Source organism: Eubalaena glacialis, chromosome 19 (assembly GCF_028564815.1).
Source record: "Eubalaena glacialis isolate mEubGla1 chromosome 19, mEubGla1.1.hap2.+ XY, whole genome shotgun sequence".
Classification (NCBI taxonomy): Eukaryota; Metazoa; Chordata; class Mammalia; order Artiodactyla; family Balaenidae; genus Eubalaena; species Eubalaena glacialis.
Window position 1 is genome coordinate 14,491,966 of NC_083734.1, and position 27,268 is coordinate 14,519,233.

Here is a 27,268-nt window from a genome sequence, read left to right on the forward strand (position 1 = left end):
TTTGGTCCCATGATACTAAATCTTAGCCTCCCTGGTTATTGAAAATTTACATGAATGGTCATTAGTGAGCAGACATTTAAAGCGTGCTTTTCTGTCTTTAAAAAATTTTTATTTTGAAAGAGTTTCAAACTTACTAAAAATGACAAGAAGAATACGGAGAACTCCTGCATACTCTTGAACCCAGAGAACCCATTCCTTTAAAGGAAAGGGTACGACCCAGGATCACACACTGCACCCTTCTAGTCTCAGTCTGGTGCAGCTCCTCAGTTTTCTGGGACTTCTATGACCTTGACATTTGTGAAAGTTACAGGCTAGTCATTTTGTAGAATGTCTTTCAGTTTGGGTTTGTCCAGTGATTCTGCGTGATGAGATCCAGTTTCTGTATTTTAGGCCAAAACATCAGACTTCGGTGTTCTTTTCATTGTATTCTGTCTTTCTGTCCAGTTCTGGTGAAGTTACCTTTGTTCACCTGAAGCACAGCAAGGTGTTCCAGGCTCGTCTCGCTCTTTCTATGACCAGCCCTAGAATCAGCTGTATCACCAAGGAGCCCTGGCTCCTTTAGTGGAGGATGGTGTTTGGGTGCTGAACGCGCTCATTACTGGTGGGGTGTTGCTGCTCCCAGACTTTCCCATAGGATGGAGCTGGGGGACTGTAACATCTGTAGTTATTTCTGTATCTAGCTGACATATTATGATCGCACAGATACTTCCCATTCCAACCTAACACCACAAGGTTAACTTCTTGTCTTTTAAAAAATGTGACAGTGCCCTTATCCTTAACAAAACAAAAGGTGAGGAGGCTGTAGCTTAAAAGTGCAGGTTCTTGAGAGCTGTGTACACACACATCCCCTTCACTACACTGTTTGGAACAAAGACATAACAACACAGATAACGTGTACAGAGTGCCAAGCAGTCTGCTGTGCTGAGTACTCCACGTGAATATCTTAATCTTCACCACAACCCCATGACATGTGTACTATTATCTCTATTTTATTATTACAGTAATCGAGGCTTAGCAGTGAAGTCATTTGTTCAAGGTCACACAATTTAGTGATGGAGCCAGAATGTGATCCAGGCAGTTTGATTCCAGCGCTTATGCTCTGTGTGCTCAAAAGCTGTTGAATGAGTAAAGAATGAAAGTTGAGCAGAAAACTCACGGATAATGAAGACATATCTAATGGGAAGTTAAAATATACACGTTATAGACATCCTGCAGTTCGAATTTTCAAGTTGGAAAGGATTTGAGAGAGATGGCCACCACAGTATCCCCAACAAGAAGTTGTGTCCTCTGCTGCTTGGAAGGTGCCAGGGCAGGGACCACTCAGTGCTTCCAGAGAAGATCCCACCCTGTTTTCCAGCAGCCTCGCACTTCTGCCAAGCTGAGATCCACTCCCTGCCCTCTCGATCCCTGTGTTCTGATGCCGAACTCTGGTGCCAAACTCTGCCCACCTGGCTGACTAGGCAAAGCCTCTAAGCAGAGCTCAGGAGAGGGAATTGCTGTTCCCTCCGCCTGGAATGCTCCCTGCCCCCCACCCCCCAGAGGGCCCACGGGATTTCCCCCCTCACTTCCTTCAGGTCTCTACTCAAATGTCACTTATCAGAGAGGCCCTCCACAGCCGGCTCATAAAATAGCACTTTCCCACAGTCTCTCCGTCGCAGCAGCCCGCAGCCCCACCCGGCATAGTTTGTTCGTTCTCCCCGCACCTTGTCCCAGAGCGTAAGCTCCTTGAGGAGAGACTTGGTCTGTTTTGGTTCACGGCTGAATTCAGGCTGGTTCAGGCCTGGAGCAGTTCCTTGCACAAAAAAAGATGCTTCATAAATATTTGCTGAATGAATGAAAGAAAGAGAGGAGCTTAAGAACTAAACCCCAACAATGGGACACAAGGGAGAGAAATGGAAATCATGGATGGTGGGACCAATGACAGAGCTATAAATAGTATGGCTTTGGCTGTGTGTACACAGAATTCTATTCTGATTCGCTTTGTGCACAAAAAAATGCTCTACCCTATCCACTGGCAGGATTGAGAAGAAGGAGGAATGTATTTGTTGTAGAGTTCCATCAACAGCAAAAGCCTTCAATTTTTCCTGTTTTTTCTGTTCCAGATGAGACAAAAGGACCCAGTGAAAGGAATGACAGCGGATGACTAAAGCCACTCCTCCCCCTTCTGCACTGTATGTACCGCATTTCTCACTGAGCATGACATAGACGCCAGAATCGGTTTGGGTCCTCAAGGCTCAGCAGCTCACTCTGGAGGCAGAAAGCCTGCTTCTTTCCTCGTCCTGCCCTCTAGTATTAATGACGATCGCGATGCTTAATAGCTCTCAGGCTTCGGAAAGAGGAAGAGGTTATGACTGTTAAGACATTTCAGGGATCTATGTGATTGTACAAAGAACCACTCAGAGACAAGGAAAGGGTGGTGGGAAGTGCGGCTGGGGTGGGCGCAGTGGATGAGAATCAAAGCTTATCTGCACCTAATTACTCTTCCTCTCGTAACTTGAGCCATTTCAAGCTGGCATTCTGGGTGCTCCCTGTACCCCCCTGTGCCAGAGCTGTTCCCTGCCACTCCCTTGGAATTTGCCGTCCAGACAGCTTTTCCTAGTGGTCCTTGTTGGGTCTGGTGCTTCATTTCCTTTCTCTCTATACCCTCTGATCTCAGACAAAGTCGTTCAGAGGCAGCATCTTTCAGATACTTGGAGAGTGTTTCTGCCCAGGTCATAGGACCAGGATGGGATGTCTCTTCTTTCACGTGGTCACTCCTTCCCAAGACCCTACATTCTGTTAGCACCCAGTGTCCTGCACACCTCCAGACTTGCTGTTATTCCAGCAGCTCAGAGGGGATTAGGCATGGAATGAGAAGCCTGGTCCTGCTCCCCATCAGGCTCTGAGAGAAAATTATGTTATCAAATAAAGCCTGGTTGTCCTCTAGCACTACAGTGCTAAGGAGGCCTGGGCTTTCACCAGCAGTGAAGCAAACCGCTGCTCGCTCTCCCTGCCCTGTGTGCTTGAGGAGAACTTCTGGGAGATAAAACGGTAGGATGAAGTGGATTGAGGAGATGCCAGCTTCTCCTCACTGCTTGGACCTTAGTTTCCTCTTCCCCCCACAGCCCCCCACCACACTGCCTGGCATCCGTCCTCCTTTTGCAGTTCCCCCATCAATGATTTACAGTGTGTTTCTATTTTCCTCTGTTGCTTCCTTAATAATTGTATTTCTCTTCTAGTTTTGCAAGACAGTGGTCAACAGGAAGGCCCAGCAGCTCCACCCTCCTGAGTGACAGGCCATCTTCGGACGCAGCCTTTCTGTGCCCATTCTTCAGGCAACTTTGATCCCTTACTGTAGTTAATTCTAGATGCCCTTTAATATTGTGAACAAATAGACTGTCTGGTATTACGAAGCCCATGTGTGCGGGAGCCTGCCCCTCTGAGATATGTGGCGTGTAGGTGGCTGTATTTACAGCTCCTCCCTCCCCAACCATTGTGTTCTTGACCCATTTCTGTGTGCCCCCGCCCCTTTTATTTCCAGTGACATTTTTAGTCTTTCAAAATAGCTGCCTTTTGTGATGTGGTGATTTTAAACGATTTACTTTGTTAGTTTTCAACCTTGGGATAAACTTGAGGTATTTTGCTTCCTGGGCAGATCTTTGCAATTTTGAGTGCTCACCTGGGGAGAAGGGATGAGTTAGAAATACATATTTTTTTCCCCTCCAGTTCCACAGAACAGCAATGTGGCTTCATAACTCTGACCTCTGCTCCCAGTAACCCACTGTTAGAGCGCTCTAGGCACCATGGAAGTACCCAAGGCCCAGCCAGCCTGTTTTGAAAATTAAACAAATACAAATAACCCCTGTCCCAGGCATTGCATCTCTGGTCACTAGTCTTAGAAATACCTATGGTTTCTTGGCCCTCCTGTTGCCCACTCTGTATCTCCGCAGAGCCCGTAATGTGCCCGGGGCAACTCTACCCGGAGGGAACTGTCCCGTGTGGCCCTTAGAATTGAGTCTGCCCCATACCTACCTACTAGTCTGCCCCCCGAGGAGCTCTGTATGTCCACGCTCCTCTTCCCTTTTGGGCTGGTGCTGCCACTCAGCAATAATCCCCTTTTCTCTGTGCTTTCTTAGATTCCTGTCCTCTGTCTGAGGCTGGTCAGGACACAATGGGTCTTGATCTTTTCATGCTGCACAAAACAAGCATGCAAAAAGCTTTTTCCCAGAACATGTTCCCCCATGTCTCCAGTTGCTGGAAAGGAATTTGGGGATCAAGAACTCAGCTCGTCCTGCCCCCATGCTGAGTTCTGCCCTGGACAATCAAAAGCAAGTAGCAATCGTAGTACGGAGCTCCACCGAAGCTGGCTGGTGAGAAAGTCCAGGCTCCAGGGGAGCAGAAGCTGCCGAGTGCTTCACGGTTCCCTGAGACTTGGCAGAGCCCGAGTGTGCCTTCCCAGTGGGAGAATCTGAGATAGCTGTGGTGTCACCTGACATTTCCCAAACCTTGTGAAGTTTGTTGGCCGAGTGTGCAGTGACTCAAGCCCATGCTAGCCTGGGTGCAACTGCTAATGCGAGACCAAATCTCTGTTGGGGGAGTGAGAAGTAGGATGGGATGATCTGTCCTTAGGTTTTTGTCAGTTTGTTTTGCCTTACTCATTTCTAAGTGCAATAAGGGAGTGTCACATAGGATGAAACCTGTGACTTCCTGATGGCTGCTTCCCTGTGGCCCTCCTGGGGTAAGGGTGGACAGACTCAGCGTGGTTAGCTCCCACCTTCATTGAGGCGCCTCTGGGGCCAGGAGATATCCTGTCACAGTCTCCTCACCTTGTGGGGTCTATAGTAGTGGATCTGGGGCAATTCAGTTGGTTATTAGCATCCCAACTGCTGGTAGCATTAATTTGACTGGGAAAGTTGAAGAGACATTCCTACTGGAGAAAAATATAAATGTTTTCCTACAAGCTCTGTATTAGCTATAATTATATTTGTGCTTAAAGCTTTCCCTTCTTACATTCATCAACTTAAGTGAAGTCCAGATGTGGGTTAGCCTGGAAGAAACAAACGGTGATATTCTAGGCGGACTATTGTTTATGTGGTTTGAGGGTCAGCAGTTGTCAGTCTCCTTCCTTCAGCTCTTCTCTGAGATCCACACATATCACTCCATCTCTAGGAGCGGGGCTCGCTCCTTGTTGGCCTTTTCTCTGGCTCCTCCCACCTCCACCTGTTGCCCCAGTTCAGCATCCACAAGAGCTGAACTGGCGTTTCCTGAGGTCAGCTGGATTTGGGGTTCCAGCCCACATCAACATAAGAAGGGACGTGCCTGGTTTTTTCCGTCCCCATGGATAGTGTCGCTGCTGGGCAGCAGTGTTGGCTTCTTTTAAGTACCCCCCTTCCCTCCTTACCCACCCCCCAAACTGACTAGCACTCAGAGGGGCCTATGATGCAAGGCTCAGCTCCAGGGGTAGTACCTGAGGATGTGCCACGCCCCTTCAGACCAGCTGCTTTCAGGGCCGCAGTCCCAGTTGGAAGCAGCAGTGCCTCTGTAGGAGGGGTGCTGGGCTCTGGCCTTCTCATGGAGAGAGGCTGGGGACAGGGTCAGTATTGTGGACATGTGTATATCTTCCCAAATTCTCTTACAGTCCCTGCTGGGACTCCCTGACATATTTTGGTTGGTTCCTAGTGCTACTTCTTTTACAAAATACACTTTGTAGAACTGATTAGATTACCTTGTTTATTTAATGTGAGTTTGTGCCTTTTTGTCTCAATCTTCCAATATAGGTTATATTGGGGGAAAAAGCAGTCTAATAAAATCCTAGACAGAGCTTTCTGGAGTCCAGCTTATTGGTGATGTCCTTATGTCCATTTTACAACTTAGGTATCCTCAAACTCTTGCTCATCTCCCCGATTTTACCAGGGAAGGATTAGAAAGATACAGGATATCTCTGAAAATTGTTGCCATGTTGATTTCTGTAAACTAAAACAATCCCCTTATCATTTTACTTATGCAGATATCACATTTCTGAAAGTAATTTGGCCATTTTCTACTGGCAGTATTTCCTTTTTGCTTTTGTCTCCCCTCCTCTCCACATCCCCCTCTTTTACCCATCCTACCAAGGAAAACATTTATTTAAGGGAGTTCTTAACCCTGGCTTCCGAGTCTGTAAACCTCATGAAGCTTGTTTGTAAAGTTGTGGTGCATTTTTCTGGGGAGAGTCATGGCTCTCATCAGTTCTTCAAAGGAATCCCATGCACCGTCCTGCCCCCTCCCCCCAAAAAAAATTAAGAACCAGTGATTTGAAGGAAATCATAGTTAGTCTTTGGCACAGTAAATAATCTTCATTTCATGTCTGGTCGTAAATAGAGGCAGTGACTTATTTTTCGTTCACTGATGTATAGTTTTCTGAGTCCAGGAGCCCCCAAACGTCCAGTGTGTAACAGTTTGCATGAGTTTGAAAAGCGGAAAACACTTGAACGTGAGAGTGGAGAATGGAGGCGCTCACTGACCAAGAGGAGAGAGATTACCTGTAGTTGGGAAAGAAACTGGATTACAGGCCGGACAGTGGGTGGCTGCGTCGCCTCCCCTCGCCCTCTGCCCCTCGGGACGTTGGGAACCTGGAGGGAGACAGCGCCGAGGGCCGAGACCTCACATTCTGTGCTAGTGAAACGCGACGCGCCGGGGAGGGACGAGGCGGCGGCTTCCGCCGGAAGACGGCCCCTCCAGGCCGACGTCGCGCGGGGCACGCTGGGAGCCGCCTGGGCAGTGTCTGGCCCACGGCGCGCCCCGGCCGCCAGGCGGGGCAGTGTTGTATCGGGTTCTGGTGACACGAGGACACGCCTCTCTTACGTCCCCGTCCCCTAGGCCCCTTTCCCCTCAGCCTTTCACCGTTTCGCGCTCCTTGGAGAGTTCCGCCTCTTCCCCCGAGCCCGCCACCCAGAGCCCTCCGTGCGCTCAGACCCCGCCTCTTACGGAAGCCGAGGCGGAGGGTTGAAATCCGGAAGAAAAACAATCGGGAGAGGGAGCTGGCCGGCTGCACCTGCTGCCCGAGGGGGGCCGATCGGGCCAGGACAGGCTGCCGCGGGGAGACGCGAGCCGGCCGGGCCACCGCGTGGGGACGATGGCGGCCATGAACCCACAGACCGAGCTGAGAGTCAGGACGCTCAGGTGAGGAAGGCGACTGCGGGCAGGCCGGCCTGCTCGGGGCGGGATCACTGCCTCCGACCCAATCGGGGCTGCGGGGCTGGGGCAGAACCAGACTGGGAGAGAAGGGGCCAGACCTACAGGGCTGCTTCTAGTTCAGAGGCCTCCCACATTCTCCCAGGCCCGTATCGAGAGGGCTATGTTGGGCTCGAACCTCGCGCCCCCTCCAAACTCAGGCCACCAAGTTCTTTCCCACTTGGACGCCCCAAGCAGGTGGCCCAGTTGGGTTCTGGAGGAGGCAGCAGTGTTGGGCTGTTTGAAGTTAAAAACATAACGAAGCATTCGCCCCTTAGCTCTAGAGTAGAAACCTTGTTCTTACTTTGGATCAGCACATACATCATGGGGTCTGCCTGATCCCGTTGTGACCTCCTGAAACCCAAAATCAGATTTAGATAAGATCCTTTAGTGAAGTGATAATAGCCTGGTCTCATGCTTGTTCTTTAACGAGGAACAACGCTAATCACCAACTTAGTGCCGGTCACGATGCAAGGATTTGCTGCTAATCGTGGGACCTAAAAGTGGGAACAAGAAGTCCCGGCTTTGGCTCTCCATCCACTTAGAGCAGGTCCCTGGGAAAACAAGGAGCGTTAGAGTAAAAGGGCTGCCTCTTAATCCTCCGTTGGACAGCAGGGGGAGACCGTAAACAAACGAAGCACGGAACCTCTGGCTGAGTGCCTGGGAAGGTGGTTGTTGTATTGTTTTATTGATGTTCATATGGAGGGGCAGGAAGTTGCTTTAAGCTGGCCAAGAGTTTCTTCAATTTGTGCTCTTTAGAACATGGACCTCTAAGAACAAGGTCTGGTGGAGAAAAGATGTTTGAGGACATCCTGCCCTTTTCTTCCCCCCCCCCCCCGCCCCCATTCTACATCTTCCACTGTTACAGGTCCTCCTCCTTACGGTGTGCCTAGGACTCACCTGAGGCTTGGTGGTTCTTCTTGGTCTCTGCAGGGTTTGTAGCCCCTGCCTGTTCTGTACTCAGCACAATCTGGGGGCTTCCTGGGAGCATTACTGTAACTATTCAAATGAAGAGATTTGCAAGTCTCTCCATCCGCTGAGCTGCTGATTAGATCCGTTGTTTCCCTAGGGTTTATGTGAAGCTGAGGTGGATGTTATCCAACTGATGACTTTTCCCAAAAGAGGGTAGAGTCTTGAGAGAGATGTTGAGAAACCTGTTATTTAGAATCTTCTTAGGCTCTTCTGAAATGCTTGGCAGAATTGGTTGTGCTCCAGAGATGAGTGAGGAAGGAAATGTGGTGCTGTTATCTCTGTTATTTTTGAAATTCCCCTGTCTTGCAGTACTAAGGCCTCTCACAAGGTGAAAACTGAACCTCCAGAATCTTTCTGGTGGTTGTAGCATCCCGTGGATTGAAGAGTGGGGGTGGAAAGTTGCTGACTGAGCCATAGATGAAGGGCTGGTGGAATTAATAAATTCCTGACGGTCCACCCCATCCACACCCCTTCCCTTGCCTGACTCCGAAACCTTCAGCCCCGCTTTGGCAGCTCTCCTAGTATCAGCAGCACCAGTGCTGCCAGGTGTAGGGAGCTGTACGCCTGCACGGAGGAGCCAATCCAGGGTGGGAATTTCCTGCTTCGGGGACAGAGGTGAAGATGAAGGGCTTGTAGTTCAGTGGCCCTATTCCCTCCCCCGGATGCAGAAACACACGTTTCCCATTCTGACTACAGCGGATTGTGGTGCAGCCGTTAGCAGGCGCAGTCCCCTGTCTGTTACCTGGATGAGGACTCATCCTCCTTCCTCCATGGCTTCCCTTCTCAGCATACATGTCGTGACATGGAACGTGGCCTCTGCAGCACCCCCTCCAGACCTCAGTGATCTGCTTCAGCTGAACAACCTGAACCTGAATCTGGACGTGTATGTCATTGGGTAGGTGTCTGCAGGGCCCGTCACGCATCCCTATATCTGAGATCAGGTTAAGCCTGACCAGTCCCAAGTTGTCCCTGTGGGGAACCGCTGTAACCTGTACGCCCTCACTCTGGAGTCTGAAGGCCAGGAGCTTTCAGCCTGCATCAGGGCCAGGCAGCATCTGTTGTCCTGGATCAGCAATGGCAAGGGGTTGGCAGTCAACAGCCAGGGGAGGGAGAGACCATGGTCATGAGAGCCCAAGGCTGGAAAGTCGGCTGAGGGCAGTGCTAAATGTCTGCGGCAGAGGCAGTGCCCTCCAGGCCAGGGGGAAGCCTCTGACCTGGGATGGGCAGTTTGCAGGAAATGAACTGTGGGATCATGAGCCTCCTTTCTGACACTGCCTTTGAAGACCCATGGAGCAGTTTCTTCATGGATGTGCTTTCCCCTCTGAGCTTCGTCAAGGTAACTTATAAGTTCATGGGCAATTGGGAAATGTGTCTCATCTCTTATCACTAATCCCTAGTCCTTTGGTCTCCCACTCCAGCTTTCATGCTGTTTCCCTTTTATTTAAAGGCCCAAACCTCAGTTGCACGTGGCTCCCTGGAGCTCCTGCCTGCCTTGTGTCGTTCAGAGGTAGCTGGAGCTGAGCTGGAACCCCAGGGGCTAGTTTAACACCTTGATATTTTTCAGGTTAGGAGAATTCCTTGGGGAGGTGCAGCAGGGCTTAGTAACACCTCAGTGCCTACCCCACCCCCTGCCTCCAATCTCTACTCTCAGGCCCAGCCTGAAATCTCGGAGCATAATAACTGCCACCATCTAACGAGTGCTTACTTGGTGTTAAGCATTATAAGCAAACTCTTTATATACATTATTTAAAAATCTTAACTCTTTTGAAATATGGGTATTATACAGGTAAAACCAAGACTCAGAGGTCTCACAGGATATCTGGGGTTCAGATCCAGATCTTTCAAACTTCATAACCCATGTTCTTGGCTACTGTACTTTATTGCTGTACTGATGATCTCTAAGGCTGACAGGTATCCCACGACTCGCCTGCTGGTATCAGAGGGTATCCTCTGATCATAAGGGATGTGCACCTCAAATTCTTAGGGGCAAAGAGGTTAGGAGAGGGGACACAGGTGTGGAGGAAAAAGGTTCTCAGTCTGTAGGGCCAGTATTCTTTGGGGAATCTTTAGACCATAGGAGCATCTACAGGAAGGCTCTAGATTGCTGGATCTCACCTTTCTGCCCTGCGCAGCCAAGGGATGAAGCACGCTCCCACTCAAAATACCTCCAAGAAGCAATGCTTCTTGGAAATACCAGAATTCCTTTCTTCCCTTCCCTGGGTGACTGGATTTCTTCAGAATTAATTCTATTACCCTAATTTGCCTAAGGGTGCTGAAGCAAGAGCTGTGAGTCCTCCCGAGGAGGGCAGAGCCAGGAGGATGGCAGACAAGGTTTGGTCCTGCTGCTGAGGCTAAAAAATGCTAGCCCCCAAGCCCTTGGCTCCCTCCACATCACACTCGGACCTCTTGCTGCAGACTTGGAGCTGGACCTTCTCGGAGGGCAGAACCGCTTCTCTCTCACCACCCACTCCCTTTCCAAGACTGGAGGCCTCCTTGTACCTCGGCTAACTGGCAAGGGATTGGCAGGATGGAATTGAGCCAAGGAAATGAGCTCATCTTGCGGCACGGACACAGCTCATTCTATCCATGCGGCCTCCCGAGGTTGGGAGAGCAGCCTGAGGGCCTGGCACCCAAAGAGATGACCTTTCTTCCCCGGGCCAAGAGTGGAGGTGAAGGGCGAACCCTGCCTGCAGCCTATTCCTTAGCCAGAAGTTGCCAGCCACGGGTTGAGAAGCCTGGGGCTGACCCCCTTGGCAGGCTCCTAGGCTCCCAGCCACCTCCCTCTAGTCCCTTCCTTAGCTCCTCCTACTTCATTTCCTCCACTGGAACTTCCCGCGCGAGCCTCCTGCCTTTCCCCACAGCCCCACCCCCACCTCCATCCTCCCTGCACCACGCCCCCTTCCCTGCGGCTTCACGAAGTGGGCTGGTGCCTTTGTGGTAGAGCCCATCGCCCCAACCCGCTCTATGGGTTCAGATTCAGCTTGAAACTCTTCCTGAATCTTTATCAGCTCCCTGGGAGTCAGTCCCTCATAGTCCAGCCCTTCGCCCACTTCCATTGTCACATTTGCACGCGAAGGGGAGAGACCGAGACCGGGGGTGGAGAGGGAGGCGGGGGACACATCTGAAGCAACCTCTGCCGAACCCTAGTTTCTCACACCTCCCTCCCTCGGTCTTGGGTTTGGGGTTCCCCCTGCTTTGCCTCCTCCACCCAGAGCTCCTGGCCTGTGGGATCAAGTTTCATAATTCCTGGAAGGCCCCAGTACACACTCCCCACCCGGGGATTTCCTCCTTGGCCTCTGCACCTCATGCTCCGGAAATAGCTACTCGGGTGATGGGTGTAGACAGCCTGCAGCTGAGAGGGAGGGTCACTAGCCCATTCCCACCCCACCTCCGCGGCCACAGAGAGCAGGGATTTTGGCAGTCCTGATCCTTTGAATATCCAGGTAGTCCTACTGGTTCCTTAGTCTCCTTGAGCCTCAGTCCTTCATGTGCAGAACAGGGACGGTGCTGCCTTGAAGGGTTGGCTAGAAGATTAAATGCGCAAGGCAGTGTGTCAGTGGACGGTAGCTACTCTCCCCAATCTGTGAACACATGTCCTCTGCGCTCGCTCTCATCCCCTCTGCGTGGCCTTCGTACACACCAACTGCCCACAGTCTATATTATTTTTCAGTAGCATTTTCTTAATTTTTTTCCACTGAGCTATAATGTATACAGAAATTAAGTGTACAGTTTGATGGATTTTTTTTTTTTTGGCCACGCCACGCAGCATGTGGAATCTTAGTTCCTTGACCAGGGTTGGAACCCGTGCCCCCTGCAGTGGAAGCGCAGAGTCTTAACCACTGGACCACCAGGGAAGTCCCCAGGTGGATTTTTATATGTATATGCAGAACATGTTACCACTGGTCAAATCAAGATACAGAACATTTTCAGCACCCTAGAAGGCTCTCTCATGCTTCTTCCCTGCATTTACTTTCAAGAATCCCTAAACCAAAAAAATAATAGCTGCCAGTTAATCCAGCATCTTTGAGATAGATTCCTGCTTTATTAATGAGAAAATAGGCTGAGACTTGCCCAATATCAAATACTAAGAGCCCAAGCTGGGATTTGAACCCAGATCTGGCCCTTAGCCACTGTCCCATAGAACATCTTTGAAGTTCTTTGAGCCCCGGCACACAGTACCCATGGAAACTCAGGAGGGCATTGAGGAGAAGAGCACCTGACCGTGCCTGGGCCAGGGCCGAAGAGTCGGTGCCTTCCTGATGGCAGGGTCCCTGGCAGCCTTGTCTTCTCTGCCCTCCACCCCCAAGGCCAGGAGCAGAAACTGGAACTTGCTTAGCTTCCAGAATACATCATTTGGCAACTGAGACTCCATCTGCACTGAGATGCCATAGGCCCCTGGGGCAGGACATCCGTGTGGATCAGGGCTCTCTAGAGCGCCCAGCACAGGGCCTGGAGGGACACGAATGACCGTTGCCCCTCTGTCCTGCAGGTCTCCAGTGTCCGCATGCAGGGGCTCCTCTTACTGATCTTTGCCAAATATCAGCATTTGCCCTTTATCCAGATCCTCTCTACTAAATCCACCCCCACTGGCCTCTTCGGGTACTGGGTAAGGACTGAGCTGTTGTCTGAGTCAAGAGCTGGGGGGCCGTCTCTCACTGGGATGGGCAGGGCTGGGGGCTTTAGAGCTGGGCAAATGAAAAAGGGGGTGAAATGAATCTTGGCACTCTGTCCAGGCCAGTGCCCTGCATAGCTGCCTTCCCGCCTCAGGGGGGCTTAGCATCCCTAGGATGGCAGGTGGATGAGCTGGGCTCTGTGGATGGAGAGGCCACTCTGGGAGCTGAGTGTCTGACTCCTGGGAGATCCCACAGGAGGTCTAGGATGGGAAAAGAGAGGTGTGTCCCCCCTAGAATGGCTTCCCACCCTTCTGCCCACCTACCAGGGGAACAAAGGGGGCGTCAACATCTTCCTGAAGTTTTACGGCTACTATGTCAGCATCATCAACTGCCACCTGCCCCCCCACATGGCCAATAATGACCAGCGGCTGGAGCACTTTGACCGGATCCTGGAGATGCAGAATTTTGAGGCACAGGATATCCCCAACATCCTGGACCACGAGTGAGCATGCTGTTGTGAACTGCCGCCCCTGCCCTCTCCCCCAGGCCAGCCCAGGCAAGCGTGCTCTGCCCGGTCACTGCTCCCCAGCCAGAGGCAGTCCGCCCCATCTCCCACCCTCTCCCAGCCTCTTCCCTGACACCCCATCTGCTCTCCTCTGCAGCTTTGCCTACCTGAGGTCTGGAACACCTTCCCTTTCCCTGGCCGCTCTGCCCTGCCTAGAAACTCTGGGCACTTCCGAACATCCCAGGTCAAGAACCTCGTGGTTCCTGAGGTCCCTGGAAAGGCTGGTTCTCAGCCTTGCCTGGTGCCCAGTTGAGGAGGGAGGGCTAGAGCCTGCTCCACATTTGCCCCGTGCCCCTTGGGGCTCGTCTCTTCAGCTTAAATGGCGGCGGGGTGGGGGCCGTGAGAACAGTCCCGTTGGGCCCTGCCCTTGTCTTCACCTGATCTTCTCACCCACCCCTCGAGCTTTCTGCTCTCTGGAAGCCCTGCAGTGAGTGGCCAGAACCCCTGTGGTCCTGCCTTTTCTGACCTCATCACAAACCTTCAGGCCGCCTGCTTTCCTTTCTTTCTGAAGCCTCGTTCTCTGGTTTGGAGACATGAACTTTCGGATTGAGGACTTTGGGTTGCACTTTGTTCGGGAATCCATAAAAAATCAGTGCTACAGTGACCTGTGGGAGAAGGATCAGGTATCTGATGAGGGGAGGGCCCCGAAGGGTGGTCTGAGCCCGTGGTGGGTGGAGGTCAACATGAGATGTGGGGAGGTTCTCTGGTGCCTGTTCTTCTTTCCCAGGCCGCCCAGGTCCCTGTTACCAGGCAGGGTGGGGTCTTACAGGGCTTCGCCTCGCCTCTGCGGGTGGGGCAGCCAGTCCTGTCCGGCCGCCCCAGTCTCCAGCTGGAGGAGCGAGGACGCAGCCACTGGGTGTGCGTGAGATTAGGGAGCGAGAAGGGCTTTGGCCTGCTGTGGCCCTGCGCCATCGCCAGCCCTCTTGTGTCCCTGTTGTCTTTCCCACCCCCAGCCTGGCTTGCCTCCTAGAGGATGAGATACCACCCCTTTAGGGGATCCTGGCTACCCCAGCCTCCCCTCTGACACACGTCTGCTGGTGGCTGCCAGGGAGATGGAATTCAGAGCCTGGTCCCTATAGTCCAAGAACTGGGAAATGGCAGGCAGCTGCCTCCCCTGGGACCATGGGGTAATGTTTGCAAAAGGATCCAGCTGATCTCCCGGGGGTGAGGGCGCCGGGGGCTGGGGTGCCGAGGCTGCCGCTGGGGCAGTGAGGAGGTGGAGTGGCCGGGTTTGACTCTTGCCCCACTGCGATGGCATGTGCCAGCCCTTGACTGTAGCGTGGTGCCGGGCCGTTGGGGCAGGACTGCTGGGAGATGGGACTGTGCCTTTCCCTCCAGCTCAGCATTGCCAAGAGACACGACCCACTGCTCCGGGAGTTCCAGGAGGGCCCCCTGCTCTTCCCGCCCACCTACAAGTTTGATAAGAACTCCAACAACTATGACACCAGGTGAGGGGGCTCCACCAGGAGAGGATCAGCCTGTCACAGATCTGGGCCTGGGAAGTCAGATCGTGCTGGCCCTAGTGGCAGTGGGAGCTGCCTCCGAATAGAAGTGTCGGGGAAGCAGGAATCGATCCAGCCATCACCTCTCGGGAGTGGCACCACCCGCCCCCCTCATGAGATGCTGACCGTGGGAGCTGTCCCAGATTGTCCGCAGAGAGAGCAGGAAGGGGAGACACAGTGCTGGCAGGAATAGGGGTTGGGGGCAGGGCAGGTAGAGCCAAAAGGGAGGGAAGACAGTTGATTGCTGACTTGAGGGGACTGTACTTCAGCATTCTGGGAACCCCTGCCCCAGAATGTTGTCCCTGTTGTCCCCGCTCCCCAGGGCTTTCTGATCCTACCCAGACAGGGGGCAGAAAGCTTGGCTCAGCCAATTACTGGTATTACATAGCCCTGCCCCAGCTGGGAGTGGGTCGGGTACTATTTAGGAAGGTGAAGTAGTAACTGTCAGGGGGGAAGTTAATGGGGAATAATGTAGAGATAGTGCATCTGGTAGTTAGAAGCACAGCTCTGCCCTTCATCAACTGTATGACCTTGGACGCGGTATTTAAGGCTCAATTTTGTCATCTATAAAACGGGGATGATAACAATACCTATTTCACGGGGCTGAAGAGTAAATGAGACCGTGCATGTGCTCAGACCAGTGCCTGGCACCCAGTAAGCACTGTGATAACTGCTGTTGTTATTTTTATTTTATTTTATTATTTATTTTTATTTTTTTATAAATTTATTTATTATTTATTTTTGGCTGTGTTGGGTCTTCGTTGCTGCACGTGGGCTTTCTCTAGTTGCGGCGAGCGGGGGGGCTACTCTTCGTTGCGGTGTGCGGGCTTCTCGTTGCGGTGGCTTCTCTTGTTGCGGAGCACGGGCTCTAGGCGCTCGGGCTTCAGTAGTTGTGGCATGTGGGCTCAGTAGTTGTGGCACGTGGGCTCAGTAGCTGTGGCTCGTGGGCTCTAGAGCACAGGCTCAGTAGTTGTGGCGCACGGGCTTAGTTGCTTCACGGTATGTGGGATCTTCCCGGACCAGGGCTCGAACCCGTGTCCCCTGCATTGGCAGGCGGATTCTTAACCATTGCACCACCAGGGAAGTCCCTGTTGTTATTTTTAGATTCATGTCTTCAGGTGGCAGTTTTACTGAAAACCTTTCTCAGAAGCTGAGAAAGGGCCAAGTGACCACCAAAACCTTAGGCTTAGGCAGAGGGGCAAAAGTAGCTCTGGCAAGAGGTCCCTGGCCCAATTTAGGGCAAGGATCCTCATCTCTTTGAAGAAAAAGAGCCCCCTACATGTTATGAGGCTCTCTGTTTCAGCTGGAGCAGCTCCTTCATGTATTCCCCTAGCAGGACTGTCTTATGAGGGAGGTAGGAGGCGCCTCCAGGGCGGCCCAGGCCTCTGGGATTTAGCAGGTGAGTAGGTATGTCCACAGCCAGCCTGGGGTGAGAGGAAGAGCTGCTGGCCCAGTGCTGGAAGCCGTGTGGCAGAGCCACGATGTCCCCACCAAGCAAGGGGGAGAGCATGAGCCATTTCAGGTGTGTGGAGCAAGACAGAGTGGGGTCACAGCCAGGGCAGTGCACACAAGAAGAGCCACGAACACTGGAAACAGGGTCCAGCCTGAGCTACAGTATAAGCCAGAAAGAAGGGAGGAGGTCAGGCTCCAGCTGGCCTGCTGGCCGGGTCCACAGCTGACAGTCTCCCCAGCCATCCATTGGAAATGAGGGTCCAATGGACTCACTGTGGAAATTGTCAGGCCTCAGTGGGACAGTCTGGGGCCTTGGGGGCTGGGACCCTCTACCAATTGACTTCAAAACCTCACTTGCCAGCAGGAAGAGAGCTGCTGACAGACCGTATGGCCAGGTGTCCCTCTGCCCACACCCCTGGTTATGGGAGGGACACCAGCAGGAGACTGGAAGTTACTGAGATGGCCTAGAGAGGCTCCGAGATGTTCAAGGTCTTACCCAGGTGGCTCAGCTAGTGATGGCGGAGCTGGGGCTCAGACCCAATTCTCTGGACTGTGTTGCCCACGATGCCTTCCTCTAGCCCACAGTGCCTCTGGGTTCACAGCCAGTCTTGCCAGCAGCAGCAGAAAGGAGGGCAGGATCGGGATAGCAAAGGCTTGCTAAGGAGAAGGCAGATATTATTTCCACATAATAGGTATAATCCACATTGTGACTGACATTATTGAGTGCTGACCATGGGCCAGGCATTGTGCAGAGTGCTTTGCCCGCATCAGTTCACTTCATTCATACTGTATCTTCATTAGGTAGACGCGGTTGATACTGACTTTTTACAAATAAGGAAACTGTGTCTCAGAAGATCTAAGTAAGGTAGTAACAGAGTAAGTGACAGAGCAAGAATTTGAACTGGAGTCTGTGTGAATCCAGTTCCCCTTGCCTGGAGCCCAGGAAATGAAGGAATGTCTGGACAGGAACAGGGGCCTTATGGGGGGACATCATAACTGAAATATTCCCAGCTGGGAGCTTCTGTGGTGGGCAGGGCCTGAGCCCCGCATAGTGAACAGAAACATTCCTGTCTGATCAGTCTGTTATTCATCCTTGAAAGCCCAGTTCAGACATCATCTGAACCATCTGAAAAGCCTTTCCTGACCCTTGCCCGTTTCACTGAGAGTTCTCTCCTTCCCTTATGCTGCCTGCAAGCCTTGCACACACCATGCTTTCAGTGTTGCTTTTAAGACACAGCGTGCCTTTCTTGCTGTGCTATGAATGCCCAGCGCACAGAGACTGGATCTGATTTATGACCGTCCCTGGTGTGTAGCGTAGTGCCTGGCATATGTTTGAACTGGGAGCCTGAGAGGACAAAAGGAAAAGATAAGGTATTTAAGGAGCAACCAGTCTAGTAGAGGGACCCACCCAGAGTGAGAGAGCCAAATAAACACTCTCAAGTCCAGGAGTTGGCCCATAGAAGGTTCCAGAACTCTGTGTGGAAGTGCCGAAGGAGCGTGAAGCAAATGGTAAGGAGGCGGGCAGCTGAAGCCAGGGGGAGTCAATGAGAGTTATTGTCAGGGAGGCAGAAAGGAGCGCAGGCATTCTGATCAGTCAGCAGCGCTGGTGAGAGGCATCTTGAGTGGAGCTGACCCGCTGTACAGAGGGACTGAGCTGCATGCAGGGCATGGTACGGAGCTTTGCCCGGCCTCGGCAGCATCCCGGAGTCAAGATGTAATGAGAAACGAGGTCAGCTCCATTACACGGGAGGGCGAAAGGGCTGAGGGCAGGAAATCCTATTAAAGTCAGGGTTGCAATGGTTTTGTTACAGTCGACAGGAACCCAGTCCACCTCTCCGCTAGGCAGTGAGCAGAGGATGTTATGATCAATCTATTCAAGACTCGAGTCCAGAGTTCAACGAGACACTTAGAAGCCATCATAGGGAGCCGAAAGGAAAAGTGCTCTCAGACCCAAAAATGGAACACATCACTACTTTTGGGTCAGTACACTGGCTCAAGTTTTCTAGGCTCTTAAGCCAGGAGAATCTTGCAGAGCTACTTGGTTTTAATTTTTAGAAAGTAAAGACATACTACAGGCATACCTGGGAGATATTGCGGGTTTGGTTCCAGACCACCGCAGTAAGGCTAATATCACAATAAAGAGTCACACAAATGCTTTGGTTTCCTGATACATAAAAAAGTTATGTTTACACTATACTGTAGTCTGTTGAGTGTGCGATAGCATTATGTCTAAAAAAAATGTACATACCTTAATTTAAAAATACTTTATTGGTAAAAAAATGCTAACCATCATCTGAGCCTTCAGCAAGTCATAATTTTTTTTCGCAATAGTAACATCAAAGATCACAGATCAGGCTGGTCCGCGTGCAGTGGTGTTTACAATTAATTGATCACAGCCAGTTACAGATTTCTTTGTTCCTTTTCCACTCCCACTGCTTCACTTGACTAGCCTGAAAAAAAAAAAAAAAAAAAAAGATCACAGATCACCATAACAATTACAACGATAATGAAAAAGCTTGAAATATTGTAAGAACTACCAAAATGTGACTCAGAGACATGAAGGGAGCAAATGCTGTTTAAAAAATGGTGCTAATGGTCTTGCTCGATGCAGGGTTGCCACAAACGTTCAATTTGTAAAAATCACAATATCGGCGCAGTACAAGAAAAGCGAAGCACAAGGAAACGAGGTGTGCCTGTAATCTCCAGAAATAATTCTTGTACTCAGTCACGACCATTGAGCCAAAAAAAGCATTAGTGATGGGACTTCCCTGGTGGCGCAGTGGTTAAGTATCCGCCTGCCAATGCAGGGGCACAGGTTTGAGCCCTGGTCCAGGAAGATCCCACATGCCACGGAGCGACTAAACTTGTGCGCCACAACTACTGAGCCTGTGCTCTAGAGCCCGCGAGCCACAACTACTGAAGCCCGCACGCCTATGCCTAGAGCCCATGCTCTGCAATGAAGAGTAGCCCCTGCTCGCAGCAACGAAGACCCAACGTGACCAAAAATAAAATAAATAAGTAAATAAATTTATTGAAAAAAAAAAAAGCATTGGTGAGACCCGGCTCTGGTGACACACACTGGGAATCAGCCACCGCGGGCAAGCTGGAGGAGACAGGTGCAGTGGAAGGAGCACTGGCTCTGTAGTCAGCAACGTGGCGGGCACCCAGCTCCCACCTGCACAGGGTGACCTCGCTCAACTTCGGTGTCCTGGAGAAGAAGGAAAACGTGACCCGTGGCATTCTTCCAGTGTTGGAAGGATTGGAACAGTCTGATGCACAGAAAGACCCCGTGTTTAGTTATTATTAGGAATGGAGAACTGGGGGAAATGTGTAATATTTAGTTGGTACATATTTATTTTGCTTATTTGTTCCTTGTCTTTTGTTTGTTGAACGAGCTCGTCAACGACTTTGCCAATCCTATTTAGCAGATCCCCAGTTGCCTGGCGTATAATAAGGGCTCAGTAAAGCTCACTGAAAGAATGAACAGGGACTTCCCTGGTGGCGCAGTGGTTGAGAATCCGCCTGCCAATGCAGGGCACACGGGTTCGAGCCCTGGTCCGGGAAGATCCCACATGCTGCGAAGCAGCTAAGCCCGTGCGCCACAACTACTGAGCCTGTGCTCTAGAGCCCGTGAGCCACAACTACTGAGCCCGTGTGCCACAACTACTGAAGCCTGCGCGCCTAGAGCCCAAGCTCTGCAACAAGAGAAGCCACTGCAATGAGAAGCCCGCGCACCGCAACGAAGAGTAGCCCCCGCTCGCCGCAACTAGAGAAAGCTTGTGCGCAGCCATGAAGACCCAACATCGAAGACCCAATGCAGCCAAAAATAAATAAACAAATAAGTAAATAAATAAATTTATAAAAAAAAAAAAAGAATGAACAATACAGGTGCCCAGTGATGAATGTGGACCAGTCCATGGCAAAGGAGGAAAGGGAGACAGGCTGAGGTCCCAAGGAGGAAGGAGAGCCAAGCTGAGGTACTGAGGGGGAAGGAGAGTCAGGCTGTGGTCAGGACTTGGGGAGGATCCTGACGGGACAGCAAGTATGGGCTCTTGACCATAATAGGGAAGTGGAGGGGGGAGGATGCTTTGAAAGGGAGAGTGGTACATTCATGTGGTTCATTCCCAAGTTTTAAGAATTGCTAGGCATTGAATGTCCAAGATTGGTTTGGAGATTGAGTGTCTGTTGTCTCTGGGATGGGACTACCACATTCCGATATCCCCTGAACACTCCTCAGAAGAGTGAAGGATTGAAACAACCCAGGAGCCCCAAGCAGAGGTGGTTTAGCCAGTTCCCACTTCTTGACCACTCCCTCGACAATGTCTCTTTAAAGTAAGCACTGTTATCACCCCATCTTAAGAGTGGAAGAAACTGAGGTTTGGAGTGATGAAGTCACTTGCCCAAGGGCAGAGCTTTGTTTTAGGCTAAGTTACTGGTTTGTTGTAAAAGGATATAACTCAGAAGCAGGCAGATGGAAGAGATGTGTAGGACAAGGTATGGGGAAGGGGAAGGAGCTTCCATGCCCTCTCCAAGGGCACCACTCCCCAGATTCACTAACCTGGAACCGCATAGCTCTTAATTAACAGGGGCAGAACCTTCCCCCAGCTGGTCTCTGATACTAGAGTCAGAGTTCACCACCGAGGCACCATTCTGCCTCTATTGCTGGAAAACCATATTTCTATTGAAGTGATGGAAGTATATCAGAAATGTTTGTTTAAAATAGTAAGTGAATAAAGCAGAAGACAAAATAGAATTTCAAACTGATTATAAGCATATGAAACTGTATATGTTAAGATTAGGTGGGCAGGGCTTCCCTGGTGGCGCAGTGGTTAAGAATCCGCCTGCCAGTGCAGGGGACACGGGTTCCAGCCCTGGTCCGCGAAGATCCCACATGCCGCGGAGCAGCTAAGCCCGCGTGCCACAACTACTGAGCCTGTGCTCTAGAGCCCGTGAGCCAGAACTACTGAAGCCTGCACACCTAGAGCCTGTGCTCCGCAACAAGAGAAGCCACCGCAATGAGAAGCTTGTGCACCGCAACGAAGAGTAGGCCCCGCTCGCCGCAACTAGAGAAAGCCCGTGCACAGCAACGAAGACCCAACGCAGCCAAAAATAAATAAAAATAAAATAAATTATAAAAAAAAAGATTAAGTGGGCATTTTTTTAAAATATATTTTTCACTTTTTTTTAACCATTTTATTTTTTTTAAGATTTAATTTTATTTATTTTTGGCTGCGTTGGGTCTTCGTTGCTGCATGCAGACTTTCTCTAGTTGCGGCGAGTGGGGGCTACTCTTCTTTGCAGTGCACGGGCTTCTCATTGCGGTGGCTTCTCTTGTTGCAGAGCACGGGCTCTAGGTCCAAGGGCTTCAGTAGTTGTGGCACACAGGCTCAGTAGTTGTGGCACATGGGCTTAGCTGCTCTGCAGCATGTGGGATCTTCCCGGACCAGGGATCGAACCCGTGTCGCCTGCGTTGGTAGGCGGATTCTTATCCACTACGCCACCAGGGAAGTCCCTAGGTGGGCATTTTTGAGGAAAGAGAATGAGCTTGGGTTTTTGTTTTTTTTTTAGTTCTTTGGGTTTCACGAGCACTTGTTGAGTACCTACTGCATGCCAGGCTCTGTGCTAATGCTGAGGATACACAGGAGATGCCAAGCGTCCGTCCTTACCTTCCAAGCTCACATGCTAACTGATAGGCTGACTGGGAAACAGTAAACTACAATATAATGTAATAGGAGATGTACTTGTGTAGAATGCTTTGGAAGCAGAGAAGTCAGTGATGGCTTTATGACAAAAACAGCACTGGAACTGGGCCTCTCCCTGTGACAAAGGGAGTTATAGATAGCAAAAGCTGTAAGAGTAGAGGCCCAGAGGCTTGAGAGATTCACCATGGTGAGGTGGGTCTGGGGCAGAGGAGGGAGATAAGGTAGCACAAGGGGTGTCAGACTCCTGCGCACCTTGAAAGCCACATTTGGAGACTTGAGCTTTATTCTGGAAGCAGTGAAGACTCCTTAAAGGTTTTAAAGCAGCGAACCATCTGACCAGGCTATATGGTCTCTCTTATGCCCGTAGGGAAGCTGGTGAGTAAAGAACAGGTGGGAGATCTTTCACTTGACTCTTGAGAACAAAGCATCACAATAGCCAGTGTATGCAGAGAGTTTATGTTGTACGAAGCATGGTGCTAAACATTTTTTGCGTTTCATCTCATTTAATCATCTCAGCAACCCTATGACATAACTACTATTATCTCCATTCTACAGAGGAGGAAGCTGAGGCCTAAGAGGGGTTGGCCTGGTGATTAAGGGCACATGCTCTGTGGTCATGCTGCCTGGCCTTGAGTCCTGGCTCTACCACTCAGTGGCTGTGTGACTTTGGGAAAGTTACTTCCCCTCCAAGACTCATTTTCTCCACTTGTGAAGAGTGAAATAAATAGTTCTCGTTGCAGGCATGTAGTGAGCATTCCCTAAGTGCTTCCCTTTCCTTCCCTAAGGCCGGGTCTTTAGTATGGGGGAAGCCAAATTCCAGCTCAGGTCTGTCTCACTCCAAATTCCAAACCTCAGCTTCTTTGATGTTCTGCTGCTTTTGTTCAAGAAATAAGAAAGGCTTTAAACGGGATGTTTCTGAGTCACAATTCGATTGTGACCCTCTAGTCTACTGAGGGTCCTTGGCCGAGTCTGACAAAGGCCAGCATACTTTTGGTTCCATTGGACACCCTCCTGCCTGCTGCCATGCTGGTCTCCAGCTCTGGCCCAGGGGGGTCTCGTGACTGCTGACAGGCCCTGGTGTTAGGGAATCCAGCAAGCTCGTGGGTCCCTTCCTGCTCACCTGCCAACCCTTCTCTCCCCATTCTTCCTCTCCTCCCACCCCCAGTGAGAAAAAGCGCAAGCCCGCATGGACCGACCGCATCCTGTGGAGGCTGAAGCGGCAGCCCCAGGCCACCATCCACACCCCGACGCTGTCAGCCCCCCACTTCACCCTGTTTCTGAGGAGCTACGTCAGCCACATGCTGTACAGCATCAGTGACCATAAGCCTGTCACTAGCACCTTTGACTTGGAGGTAAATTTCCGGGCTGCCCGGCACTTGTCAGAGGAGCAGCCGTGCTGGGCCACATCCCCAGACCCTCCCGCCCTGGGTTCTCATGTCAGCAGATGCCCCAGGGGAGACCTTTGGGAGGACATGATTGCCTTTCCTCCCGGGTCAGGTATCCCAGCTCTTCTTAGGAGCTGTTGATGGCTCTGTCTGGCAAAAATGTGTTCAAACCCTTTGTCAATAGGTTTCCATTTCCTCTTGGTACTGTCCCTTGGGGCTCCTGAGTTCCATTATGCTTATTACCTACCATGTGAAGTAGGACTTGCTTTCATTTGTCTTACACCTATCAGGCTCAGGTTGCAAAGGGAGCCCCCTCCATCCTTGTATCTTGCCATCTCATGACCAAGGTGATGTTCACCTCCTTTGAGCTGCTGGCTGCCCTCTTACTGTTTGTCTGTCTTTATACCACTGTGTCCCTTCACATGCCTATAGCTGTTCTCACCAGAGGCCCCCAGATTGGATTTGGGCCTTTGGGTCAGGAACCGTGAAGGGCCTGCGAGCAACTCCCTGGCTTCTTTCTTCAACCTGTCGGCGGCGCCCCTGACCTCCCCCACCCCGACGTTCCTCAGCACTTGGCTCTCTGCTTCGTTACCCAGCCGGCCCCCAGTCTCGTCCTCCTGGCAGGGCCAGCCATCCCCGATCAGCCTTTGGCCCTTCTTTCCAGCTGGCCAGCCAAGGTCTGATACTCTAAGGGCAGCCTGGTAGAGTTCACCAGTGGGTGCCCCTCCATCCCTCCCCACTGACCCTGACTGTTGCAAGGGCACAGTAAGGACATTCATCTCAGGGAAGGGAATGATGCTGTGGGACTTCAACCCCTTCCCGCCCCTGTGTGTAGCTGAAGCCATTGGTATCTGCCCCACTGATCACCCTGCTGCCCGAGAGCCTGTGCACCGAGGAGAGCGACCTGCTGATCAGCTACTCCCTGACCGCAGACTTCCTCAGCAGCCCCTGGGACTGGATTGGCCTGTACAAGGTGACGTGGCAGGCGGGCAGGGAGCCCACCAGTCGCACCCCCCCCCACCAGTTTATCTATTCTGAGTGCTAATGGGAGTTGGGCACAGAGACTGCAGAGCTACCCTCATCCACCCCAGGGGTCCTTGCCCACCGAGGGGCTAGCAGTGAAGGGGAAGAGGCAGGTGGTATGATGGCCAGCCTTAGAAATGAGACCATCCTCTCCGTAGGACTTGACGTGGGTCCCGTGTCCTCCCAGACCACTGACCACCCGCCCGATCCCCCCTCCCACAGGTGGGGCTGCGCCACATTAATGACTACGTGTCGTATGTCTGGGTCAGGGACAACCAGGTCTCCTTCAGCGACGGGCTGAACCAGGTACCTGCCCCCTTTCCTGAGATAGGTATTCCACATCTCCAGCAGGCGGGCTTGTCTGACCTCTCCCCTGTCTTCTGGAAGGAGCAGAGAGCTGAATGGGGCCTGGGGCCGTGGAGCTGATCCACTTCCGTCTGTCCTTCCCTCCAGGTGTACATCGACATTAGTGACATCCCTGAGACTGAGGATCAGTTTCTCCTTTTTTACTATAGCAACAACCTACATTCTGTGGTGGGGATAAGCAAACCCTTCAAGGTAATGGATGCTGGTGGGTAAGAGGAAGGGTAGCCCAGAAGACTTGAGCCCATCACCAGTTCCCTGAGGCCACGGGCCGAGGAGCCGACCCCTACCATGGAGCCGAATCCTTTGGGGGATGGGGGAGACAGAAGGCACGGAGTGAAACCTGCCCTCGCCCCTTCCGCTCACTGCCTGTTTTACCCCTGCAGATCCAGCCTCGCTCCTTCTTGGCGGAGGGCCCCCTGGATGAAGCCCAACCACAGATCTGAGCCGGGATAGAGTGAATCCAGGGCGGAGGCTGGAGCTGGCAGCCAGCTCTGCCTACCACTGCCAGGAGTGCTGGGGGCCCAGCCCGGCTCCCTGAGGAGGCAGCGGTATCCTCCACCTCCCAGGGGGACCTCTAGCCACACTCCTTTGCTCTCTCCAGTCCAGATCTCTGGAATCAGCCCCTTAAATACAGGTTTTTGTTGCTGAGGTGTGAGTGAAACCAGCTAGTTTGTCAACAGTGAAGATCTAGACAGTCCACTGGATGTGGGAAGGACCCTCCGGCCTGCATCTCATTTCTTGATTTCCCACACACACACTTCCAGCCCCGCCCAAGCAGGCCTGCCAGGCACATGCCCCATCTGGCACAGGCCTGCATTCTTGTCACGCCACCCTGGGCCTTAGGCTGCCTGGGAGGGGGAGATGCTCCCATTTGTACAGGCTGCGGAGACTGGTTGGCCCACATAGCACTGGGTTCCAGGAGTCTTGGCATCTCGTTGCCTGTCCCCCTGAGGGGTGGGCAGAGGATCTGGGATCCCTGCTTTCAGCAGAAGTAGATGACTAAGTAGGCAGGATGGAGGAGCCCTCCACCCAGGCTCTTCTGTAGGGGTTGTGGGCAGGCTGATGTGTGTCCTTCTGCCAGCAGCACACACACCCCACCCCCACCCCTGGCTCAAGGAGTCCAACTCAGGAAGTTCCAGGGTCTGAGCAGAGGACTGGACCCAGGTTCGCTTCTGCTAGTGGGTCAGGCTCCATGCCCCCAACCTGCCCTCTTGTGAAGGGCTGGCAGGTGGTAGAGGACCTACGGCCACAGACTTTTCCAGGGTAGTCCTTGCCCCGTCCAGGTCGTCTGCCCCTACCCTCGCCTGCCATCACAGGCCAGAAACCTGCCCTTTGTCTAGACCACTGTGGGACCTAGAAGTGGGGGCAGGCGGAGAGGAGAGTCAGAATCAAGATGTTCTGGAGAATCTGGCCCGGGGGTCTTCAGAGAGCATTCTCCAGCTGCTGTGTGGACACGGCCCGGCCCCACTCCCACCATTTGCCTCCAGCCGCCGTTGACTCTACAGCCTGTTTCCGAGGAGAAGACACCTCAGGGAGCCTGCTCTGTGACTATTAACACCCAGCCTATGACCTGAGACTGAGGGACACTCCAGTTGCTCTGCATTCCTACTTCTCCCTGGGAGCCATCAGGAACTGTCCCTCTGGCTTCTAGCAGGCCATGGCCGTCTGTGTTCTGTGGCTGTTGCATTGGGGGATAATTAGAAACATGGCTTTTACACTTGTGACTCCTTCATGATAGTGGTGGGAACGGGCACACGCTCCTGGGTCCTTGCTAGACTCCAGGACGAGGGCCCTGTTATCCAGACTAGACTATGTCTGAGGATGACAGATGTTGCCCAGGTGGGAATGGGATGAGGTTCTGGGATGGTGGCCCTCTGAGTCCCTGGTCCAGGTGGGGCATGCCTCTTATTCTGTTGGGCACTTCGTTTACTCTGCTGCTGAGTAGGTAGAATGGGTTTCTTGGGACTGAACTCTCAGAAAATGTGCATACTCTGCTCTCACCGATTCATCCCTCCTCACCCGGCACTCCCTCACACCTTAGTCTTGAGCCTTGGTCCTGGGTTAAGCTCTCCAAAAATGTCACCATCTCTTCTCTCTGCCCCACCTCTCCCCTAGATCCCTGTACCCCGAGGTCCCCATGATAACTTCTATCCCTGCCCCCAACACACACATACCTGAGGGGCCCTGAACCCTTGAACTCACCAGCTGTTTCCTTCTCACGCACAAACATCGTGGGTGCTGCTACAGAGCACCCTTCATCTGTAGACGGGGAAACCAAAGCCCAGAGGAGTGGCGTGATCCCTCCGAACTTAGCCAGGGAGCTGTGGTGTCATGCAGGACCAGAAACACAGGAATGGGGTCAAGACCTGGGTTTGAATGACAGTTCCACTTCTGCCCTACTCTAGGAGTCTCAGTTTCTGTAAAATACAAACAATGTTCCGGTTCACAAGATTATTGTGAGAGAACAATTACAAAACAAAAACAAAACACTATCCAG

General features: G+C 52.0%; 2 protein-coding genes across 7 annotated transcripts in view; both read left to right on the top strand.

The window, feature by feature from the left end:
* PITPNA (phosphatidylinositol transfer protein alpha) overlaps positions 1-3,845 on the top strand; it is a 36,831-nt gene extending 32,986 nt beyond the window's left edge. Inside the window, exons 11-12 of the mRNA XM_061176037.1 lie at positions 2,103-2,171; positions 3,219-3,845. Of these exons, the coding sequence (XP_061032020.1) occupies positions 2,103-2,147 (45 nt within the window). The 3' untranslated portion in view covers positions 2,148-2,171; positions 3,219-3,845. The remainder of the gene's footprint in view (positions 1-2,102; positions 2,172-3,218) is intronic.
* Positions 3,846-6,937: 3,092 nt separating this feature from the next.
* Positions 6,938-27,258, top strand: INPP5K (inositol polyphosphate-5-phosphatase K). Of its 6 annotated transcripts, XM_061175547.1 has the most exons (13): positions 6,940-7,140; positions 8,951-9,058; positions 9,391-9,499; positions 9,611-9,670; positions 12,653-12,769; positions 13,103-13,278; positions 13,853-13,964; positions 14,680-14,789; positions 23,163-23,349; positions 24,218-24,355; positions 24,628-24,711; positions 24,859-24,963; positions 25,155-27,258. In XM_061175547.1, exons 1-13 carry the CDS (start codon positions 7,094-7,096, stop codon positions 25,212-25,214), a joined length of 1,413 nt encoding a protein of 470 aa, XP_061031530.1. In that variant the 5' UTR covers positions 6,940-7,093; the 3' UTR covers positions 25,215-27,258. The 6 variants fall into 6 exon arrangements, with proteins under 6 accessions (XP_061031533.1, XP_061031530.1, XP_061031531.1 ...); XM_061175548.1 differs by lacking the exon at positions 9,611-9,670 and having other exon boundaries at positions 6,941-7,140; XM_061175550.1 differs by lacking the exons at positions 13,853-13,964; positions 14,680-14,789 and having other exon boundaries at positions 6,938-7,140.
* Positions 27,259-27,268: the final 10 nt, after the last annotated feature.

Excerpts from the sequence above, each read along its gene's own strand:
- INPP5K (XM_061175546.1), top strand. The coding sequence starts at position 8,826 with ATGCAGAAACACACGTTTCCCATTCTGACTACAGCGGATTGTGGTGCA. Across the intron at positions 13,279-13,852 it reads CCCAACATCCTGGACCACGA|CCTCGTTCTCTGGTTTGGAG; the intron begins GTGAGCATGCTG and ends TTCTTTCTGAAG. Across the intron at positions 23,350-24,217 it reads CTAGCACCTTTGACTTGGAG|CTGAAGCCATTGGTATCTGC; the intron begins GTAAATTTCCGG and ends CCCTGTGTGTAG.